Below are 9336 nucleotides of genomic sequence, written 5' to 3' on the forward strand. Positions count from 1 at the left end.
ACTCAGGAGGCAGAGGCAGGTGGATCTTTCTGAGTTCAAGCCCAGCCATGTCTACAAACCAAGTTCCAGGACAGCCAGGGCTGGGCAGAAACCCTGTCTCAAAAACAGAAAAGTATGGGAGAGATTAGGAGACAGGAAGCTGCCTTGAGAATGGACACACAACGAAGCATCATCTGAGGGGATGCTGAGGAACCTGGTAGTTCCTGGCATCCAGTAGGTCCCAGTCTTCTACATGGGAATGCTGCAAAACAGTGAGTACCGTGGAATGATCATCCTTCCAGGAAGTGTCTGAGTGACTTCAGGCACACTACAGGATTTATTTAACCGGTCCTTGTTCTCCAGGGTTGGTTGTGGGGGTTCCCCTCTGTGGAACCTTGCATTGTCTGTCTCTTCTGATTTGCTGGGCATGAGACAATGGGAGCTCCACTTGGGGGGAGGGGGCTCACTTTTGCCAGCCTATAAGGGAGGTGGTGGCCAGGTTTCTAAGTGCTGGGGACGGGCTGGAGGGTGGAGGGACTCTTGTCCTCATGGACACCTTATCAGCAAGTGCCAGACAAGAACAAGCCTTGAGTGAGCCCTGTTATCAGCCGCAGAGTCCACAGGACACTTGGGTTAATGTGTAACCACAAGGCTTCCCCTCTGCCCTCTGAAGCCACTTGTTCCTAAAGAGAAGTGACTCAACATGGATGCTAGAAAAGAGGGGCTGCCCTTGGAGACACTGTTTTCAGACCAAGTGAGAGCCTGTAAGGTGGGGGTGGGGTCAGGAACGTGGGCAGCCCTGGGGCCTGTGGTTCTCTTTGCTTGGTGAGTTGCTGGGCATCCCCTGTCCTTCCAGGAGGCTGGGATTTAAGGTATCATGGTTTTGTCCTTGCAGGAGACATGAATGAGAAGGTTCTCAAGGTGGCTACAGATCCTAGTCCAGAAAGTTCAACCTGGACACACTTGAGTCCTGGCATGAGGGTGGTGTGGGGGATAGCTGTTAAAATAGTTCTATGTATCCTAGATCAGGTTTGAATTCATCAGCCTCCTATTTCCACCTCCAAAGTACTGGAATTAGACTTTTCTTGTCATGCCTTGCTATGACCCCTTACCCCAGGGCTGGGTGAGAGTGGGAGGCTGAGCAGCGTCCCTCTCTGAAGTACCCACAGGTCCGAAGGTGGCTGGTCCCCTTCATCCTCGCCTGCTCCCTCTACTTCCTCCTCTGGATTCCTGTGGACCAGCCATCTTGGGTCAGTGCCCTGATCAAGTGCCAGCCTATTCTCTGCCTGGTTGTGTTCCTGTGGGCTGTGGCCCCTGGTGGGAGCTACACCTGGCTCCTGCAGGGAGCTCTTGTGTGTTCTTCTGTGGGAGATGCCTGCCTCATCTGGCCTGAAGCTTTCTTTTATGGTGAGGAGGGAATCCCATGACAACACACCTAGGGCTCTTGAGTTGAGTCAGTGCTGGGACACAGCTTTTCATTATAAGGAGCCTTCCCTAGGTCCCCTGGGTTGAACCAGGCTGTCATCCTGAGATACCAGAAGGCAGTGATGAGTGGTAGGGGAGCTGTCAGTTCAGCCAGGGGCTTGTGGTCAGACTGTTTGGTTTGAAGATGTGGGATTACCTGGTTGGAAGGGCTGGTGTGGAGAAAACTAAGATACAGCATGGCTGAGGTGGGTGGGGGTGGTAGGGAGTCATTATTGAAACATCTATATAGTCCAGGCTGGTCTAAATGGCCTTAAACGTTGGCTCTTCCTGCCATAGCTTTCTCAAGGGCTAGGATTATAGGAATAAGGGTAAGTGTGTGTACATGGAAAGAGTGACCATCCTGGGTATGGAACTAGTGTGTGGAAAGGACCTGGGGTAATAGTATGTGAGTTATTTTGCTCAAATGGGCCAGTTTGACTAGAGTAGGATAGTGGGTAAAACAAGGGTATGGGGCTTCCCAGAACAGGATTTGGGTTGACAGACACTTGAGCAAAGCAAGTACATGATGCTGTGAATTTGAAGGTCATTGCCATTGCTTTGAGAACTCAGTGAACAGCCAAGGATAAAAAGAAATTGGAGACTCATCAAAAAAAAAAAAGGGTGCTATAATCAGCAGAGCATGACGATGCCGTGGCCATTGGGGAGCTGGTGCTTTGGGGACATGTTCTTCATGTCTAGTGATGGCCAAGACAACAGTGAGAAGCAGGAGGCCAACTCGTGCCTCGCTGGTTACCCACCCCTACCTCACTGAGTTTCTATCCCTCTCTCCCTCAGGCATGGCAGCCTTCTCTGTTGCCCACTTACTCTACCTCTGGGGTTTTGGCCTGTCCCCACTGCAGCCCGGATTGCTGCTGTGCACCACCTTGGCCTCTCTGACATACTACAGCTTCCTCCTGCTACATCTTGAGCCGGACATGGTCTTGCCAGTGTCAGCCTATGGGCTGATCTTGAACTCCATGGTATGGCGTGGCCTTGTCTGTGGTGGAAGTGCTGGCTGGGGCGCAGTGCTCTTTTTATTCTCAGATGGTGTGCTGGCCTGGGACACGTTCGTCTCCTCTTTGCCTTTTGCCCGTCTAGTGACCATGAGCACCTACTATGCAGCCCAGCTCCTCCTCACCCTGTCAGCCCTCAGGAACCCAGGGCTCAAAACCCACTAATGCAGGACCCAGACAGCCTGCTATCCCCTCCCATAAGGACCTTGGCTTTCCACACTGACCCAGCCTGGCAAGTGAATGTTTCCAGTCATATGCCGACAGATATGTGGCCATCTTAAACATCTGTATACTGTTGGCAGAATTTCAAATCTGCCACTGATTTCAAGCTGCCTTCCCTGGCTTCTGATTTTAGATTCCAGGACCCTCAACCCAACCCGTCTTCCCCTCGCCATGCCCACCCACTTCCTCTTCCCAGTCAGCCTTTCCTATCCACTTGCCTCTTCACACTGCTCCAAATCTAGTTCTAGCTGTTTAAGTAAAGCCAGTGTTGGAACATCAGTGTCACCATTATTTGGGAGGAACGTTTAGGGGGATGATGACAGTTCTAACAGCAAGCATGGCTTTTAGAAAAAAAGATGATTTAGGTCTGAGTGGATATACATGTGTGTACAGATATGTGAACTTGTGTGCTCCCACTGACATCAGAAGAGGATATCTTTTTCCACCTGTCTGAGGCAGAGTCTTCCCAGAACCTGGGGCTTGCAGATTCTCCACGGTCTTTGCCCTCCTCAGAGGCAGAGCTTATAAGATTTAAATCCTGGTTCCCATGGTTGCACAGCAAGTACACACACACACACACACACACACACACACACACACACATTGAATTATGTGAACTTGTATTTATCTGTGTGTAGGTATGTACACGAGTGAAAGTACCTGTGGAGGTTGGAGGTGTCCAATCTTCTGGATCTGGATTACAAGCAGTTGTGAGCTGCCTCTCCCTCGCCCCCCCCAACCCCCTTTTGATTTTTTGAGACAGGGTTTCTCTGTATAGCCCTGACTGTCCTGGAACTAGCTCTGTAGACCAGGCTGGCCTCGAACTCAGAGAGATCTGCCTGCCGTTGTCTCCCTAGTGCTAGGATTAAAGGTGTGTGCCACCACCACTTGGCAAAAGCATGTATTCAAGTAATTTCTCCATTCCCCATCCGTGTGTGTGTGTGTGTGTGTGCATGTATGTATGCATGTAGGTATGTATGTATGTATTTTTTTGAGATACAGGATCTCACTTTGTAACTTAGGCTGGCCTTGAACTCATATCAGCCCATAACAAGCACTCTTGACTGCCGAGTCATTTGCTGCTCCAGCCCTTCTTACCTGTGTCTTTTCAGACAGGATTTTCTCATGTAACCCATAACCCATGGTACTCTCAAATTTGCTCTCTTGCCTCAGCCAGCCCCTCAAGCAAGCATCTTGATTAATCCCCATGGTTCAAGGCCTGTTGCCTGATCATGTCCCAGCTCTCCTCACTGTGTGGGGGGTGTGAGGGAGAGGGAGGGAGCTGAGCAGTGAACCCCAGGGAGTAGGACTATAAACACATGCTACCATGCCTGACTCTTTTATGTGGGTTCTGGGGAATCAAATTCAGGTCCCCATGTTTATATAGCAAGCATTTTACCAACCTTTTTACCTGCCCCACCCCCATTCATCTGGTAGCCCAGGCAGTCTTTGAACCCACTGTGTAGCTGAAGATGCCCTTAAACTTACAGTTTTCCTCTCAAGTTAGAACTAACATGAGTACATCTTTGTAGTGTTGGGGACAGAATCTTGGGCTTTGTGCATGTTAGGCAAGCACTCCACTATTGAGCCACGTCCTCAGCAAGACAGCTTTCTGGGGAACACAGCCACAGTAGTCACACTGTCAGAGAAAGAAGTGAGGATAGAGGGACCTTGGAGGTGACAGGCAACTTCGGATGGGTGTATAGTAGGAAGGAAGAACTTAGGGGTGGTTCTCATCAGCGGTGTGATCTTGACAGGCCACTTCCCACGTCTGGGCTTCCACGTCAGAACACATGATGAGGTCCAACACCTGCCTCTACTACTTTGTCCACACTGTGCTTTTAGTGATGGATGGCAAAGGCATGAATCCCATGTCCGTGACATCCCTGCAGGAGCTCAGGAGGAAAGCATTACTACACTCATTGCAACTGATACCTTAGAACACAGGAGTTGGTAAGTCTGATGAGTGCTTGTAGTCCAGCACGTGAGGGGCTGAAGCAGAGGGGTCAGGCCAGCCTGACCTTCATTGTGAATTCCAGGACAGCCTAGGATATGTTGTTAGACCCTGTTACAAAAAACTAAAGTTGGGCTGAGGGGTGTAGATCAGTAGAGTACAATCTCCAGGACTTAATATCAACTTGGTATGAGGGGGCTGGAGAGATGGCTTAGCGGTTAAGAGCACTGGTTGCACTTACACAGGTCCTGAGTTCAATTTCCAGCAACCATATGGTGGCTCACAACCATCTGTAATGGGATCTGATGCCCTCTTCTGGTGTGTCTGAAAACAGCTACAGTGTGCTCATATAAAAATAAATAAACCTTAAAAAAAAAAAACCACTTGGCATGCTAGTATAATAACATTTGCAAGGTGGAGACAGGAGGATCAGAAGTTCAGCTCCTTCTTGACTGCAGCACGTCTTTTGGGGCCATGACACAGTCCTCAAGAGGAGACCAAAGGACAACTGCAAGAAGTGTGTTCTTCCTTTCCACTGTAAGGGACTCAGGTTATCAGGCTTGAAAAGTGCTTTTTTTTTTAATAAACCTTTTTATGGATATATGTGTGTGGTGTACATGCATATGTGCATTGTGTTCACATGTATAGACTTTGGTGCATGTGTATCCTGCATGTTGAGGCCTGTGAGGGTCTTTGCAGACACCAGGGCCATCAGAGTAACGATCCACATGAAACAAGAAGGAAATCAGGTTCAACACAACTCAGCTGTAGCCAGTGCTGGTTCAGACTTCTACAGTCTGACCCTGAGCGGTTTATGTGAGGCAGATTTAATTTGTACAATTTGAAAACAAAAGTTTGCAGGTGTAACACAATCCTTTGTACACAAGGAGGCATTATTCCATCACAGCACTTCTCAAAGTACATGCCACATCCATGAAGATGGGTTTTAGAGATAAGTTACATGTATTTTGGGCCTAGGGGAGGATCTGGTGTGGCCTTGGTCATACAGATAGTACTCAGCTCATGTGGGTTATTAGCCACCGCTGATCCTGGTTGTGGGATCTTGGAGCCCCTAGCCAGACCAGATAACACAGAGGTCCCCTAGGCTATTAAGTTTCTCTGATCTTTCTTGGAGGAGCCCTTGGTCACATAGGTAAGGCAAAGATCACCTCGACTGTCATTGCCTCCTGTCCTGTTTGTGGGAGCTTGTAGTCTGAGCCTACCAATAGCACAAGGATTACTTAGGTTGTCAGCACCTCAGTTTCCAGCCTTCTGGGCAGAAACTAGGTTCTACATCTTTTCCTTGAAAGGACAACTTGCATATTTAACATTCCCATTTTTCTCAGTGCTGTCTATGACTATGTTCCCAACAGATGCCCAAGGTTGGCATTGAGTGACTTTCTTCAATCACTGCCTGCTTTATTTATTGAAACAGAATCTTGCTGAACTCATACTGTCTGGCTAGCCCGCTTTCTCCAGATATTCCCTGTCTCTGCTTCTTGCCCATTGGGATTGCAGTCAAGCTGCTGTAACCAGTCATCTTTGCTGGGGATTCTGAGGATCTGAACTCTAGTCCTTATGCATACATATGTTGCAAGTGCTTTACCTGTTGTGCCATCTTTCAACCTGTTTTGTATTTATGGCCAGATCTCACTCTAGGACAGGCTGGTGTAAAACTCATTGTAGTCCGTGTATGGTCAGGATCACAGTAGTTCTCTGCCTCAGCTTCCTAAGTGCTAGGATAACGGGTATGATCCACCACAACTGGATAAAAACTACAATTCTATAACCAGTAAATAGCATCCTGTTCCTCTTTCCTACCTCTGTAAAGTCAACTATTCCATGTACTTTACAGAGTGGAAAATGTTTAATTCATCTTTTTTGTCAAAATTAGATTTTCAAAATGTATTCTTTGATAGTTTTGTACATGTATATGCTATATCTTAAACATATCCACCCCAGGACTTCTGCAGTGCTAGCAGAAGCCAGAAGAGGGCATCAGATACCCCGGAACTGGAGTTGCAGACAGGTGTGAACCTTCATGTGATTGCTATGATCAGAACTCCAGTCTCCTGCCAGAGCAGTAAGTGCTCTTAACCTCTGAGCCATCTTTTGAGCTCAGATCTCATTGAACATGGAACTCACAGGGTAGTCTGGTTAGCTGGCAAGCCCCAAACATTCTCCTGTCTCCACCAACCCAAAACTGTGGTTACAGGTTTGTTTGTACTCTTATGCCTGGCATGTAATGGGTGCTGGAGATGGAACTTGGGTTCTCATGCTTGCACAGCAAGTAATTTTCCACTGAGCTTCCCCTGCCTGCTAGTTGAAGTATACTCCTCGAAGAGCCGTTATGTGATCCCCCCCCCCAACCTCCAGCGGTCCTACCACCTTACATTTCTACCAATGTGCAGGGTCCAAGTTTCCCACAGCCTCACTATAACTAACCTGTGAGTTTTTGTTTTCCCTATGGTTCCTGTTTTTTTTTCTTTTTAAAGATTTATGTACATGAGTGCTCTATCTGCGTGTATACCTGCATGATAGAATATGGCATCCCATCACATTAGAGATGGTTACGAGCCACCATGTGCTTGCAGGACCTCTAGGGGATCTGCTGGTATTCTTAACTGCTGGGCCATGTCTCCAGCCCCACTCCTGCTTTGTCTCAAGACTTATTTTGTCCCCCCACCCCTGTGTGTGTGTGTGTGTGTGTGTGTGTGTGTGTGTGTGTGTGTGTACTCACATGAATGCTCAGGGTCTAGAGATGATTCAGGCAGCCATCCCATGTTAAGTGCTGGGAACCGTATTCAGGTCCTCTGTAAAAACAGTACACATAGCAGTACACTCTTTAATCCCAGCACTTGGGAGGCAGAGGCAGCCTTGTCTACATAGTGACTACCAGGCCAACCAAGACCCTGCTTCCAAAGAAAGCAAACAGTAAAAACAGAACAACAGCACACTCATAACCACTGAGTCATTGCTCCTCCATCACGCCTTTAAAGTATTAGTTGTTACGATTTGTTTGAATGTGAAATGTCCCTCACAGGATTATGTATTTTGACTGTGCTCAACTCGTGGTACTGGTTGGGGGAGGGGCAGGGTGCTGGATCTTGCTGATGGAGATGGAGCTGGAGCCTCCTTCTGTCCCGCTGCTTCCTGATCCACAGAGATGTGAAGAAATTCCCACTACCACAGATGGAGCTGCTCTGGCTATCATCCCTGTCCCATTACTGTGGACTCGATTGAAATTGTGAGCCAAAATAAACCTTCCTTAAGTTGCTTCTCTTCTTCTCCTTCCTCCTCCTCTTCCTCTTCTTTCTCCTTCCTCTTCTTCCTCCTCCTCCTCTACTTTTAAATTTTGAGATGGGGTCTAATGTAGCCCAGGCTGGTCTCAAACTAGCTGTGTAGCGGAGGAGTGGAGGAGTGGAGGATGACCTTGAATGTCTGACATTTCTCTCCCTGCCTCCTGAATTTTGGGCTTACAGGCGTTCATCACCTTGATTCCCTTAAGTTGCTTCTGACTGGTATTTTGAAACAGAGATGGGAAAAGTAGTTAACAGCAATCCTAATGGATATGTGGAGATACTTTGGTGTTTGCTTGTTTTTAATCCTAAAACATTTATGTGTCAAAATGTTTTGCCTGGGCCGGGCAGTGGTGGCACACGCCTTTAATCCCAGCACTTGGGAGGCAGAGGCAGGCGGATTTCTGAGTTCGAGGCCAGCCTGGTCTACAGAGTGAGTTCTAGAACAGCCAAGGGCTACACAGAGAAACCCTGTCTTGAAAAACCAAAAAAAAAAAAAAAATTTGCCTGCATGTATGCCTGTGTACCACATGCATGCCTGGTGCCTGTGGAGTTCAGAAGAAGGCATCTGAGCCCCTGGAACTAGAGCTACAGACAGTTGAAGTCACGACGTGAGTGCTAGGAATCAAACCTGGGTCCTCTAGAAGAACAACCAGTGCTTATAACCACTGAGCTGTCTCTTCAGCCCTCATTGAGAAATGTGGTTTTGCATTCTGTTCCTCTCATGGAAGAAGATCTGAACGCCTGTTGGCATGCTCACTGAACATTTTTGGGGGGTCAGATCACATTAGAGATGGTTACGAGCCACCATGTGGTTGCAGGACCTCTAGGGGATCTGCTGGTATTCTTAACTGCTGGGCCATCTCTCCAGCTCCACTCCTGCTTTTTCTTAAGACTTATTTTGTCCCCCCAACCCCTGTGTGTGTGTGTGTGTGTGTGTGTGTGTGTGTACTCACATGAATGTTCAAGGTCTAGAGATGATTCAGGCAGCCATCCCATGTAAGTGCTGGGAACTGTACTCATGGTCCTAACTCTCAGTCCTCCTCTTTTCAATTCTTTACTCATGGTCCTACCTCTCACAGGTTTGTTTCTATGTTCTCCCTAGCTAACCCAAAAGTCCCTCACTCAGCTGGGTTGTGGTTACACACACCCTGAATCCCAGCACTTGAGGAGTTGAGGGGCAAGAGAAGGCAGAGGCAGAGGCAGACAGATCTCTATGATCCGTTAGCCTGGTCTACAAAAGCTAGTACCAGGACAGCCAGGGCTGCAGAGAGAAACCCTGTCTCGAAAATCAAGAAATTAAAAAGTCTGCTTTCAGCCCGTGTATGTTTTTAGTTGGTGGTGAGAAACTATGGCAGGGGACTTGCAGCGAGGGACAACATTTGAGATGTAAATAAAGGTCTCG

General features: G+C 48.0%; 1 protein-coding gene across 1 annotated transcript; it reads left to right on the plus strand.

The window, feature by feature from the left end:
* The first annotated feature begins 468 nt into the window (after nt 1–468).
* Nucleotides 469–2957, plus strand: Tmem86b (transmembrane protein 86B). Its single transcript, XM_028779452.1, has 3 exons — nt 469–733; nt 1140–1386; nt 2239–2957. The coding sequence occupies exons 1-3, from the start codon at nt 683–685 to the stop codon at nt 2619–2621; spliced, it is 681 nt and encodes a 226-aa protein (XP_028635285.1). The 5' UTR covers nt 469–682; the 3' UTR covers nt 2622–2957.
* The last annotated feature ends 6379 nt before the right edge of the window (nt 2958–9336 follow it).

This window comes from Grammomys surdaster, unplaced genomic scaffold, assembly GCF_004785775.1.
Source record: "Grammomys surdaster isolate TR1022 unplaced genomic scaffold, NIH_TR_1.0 352, whole genome shotgun sequence".
NCBI lineage: Eukaryota > Metazoa > Chordata > Mammalia > Rodentia > Muridae > Grammomys > Grammomys surdaster.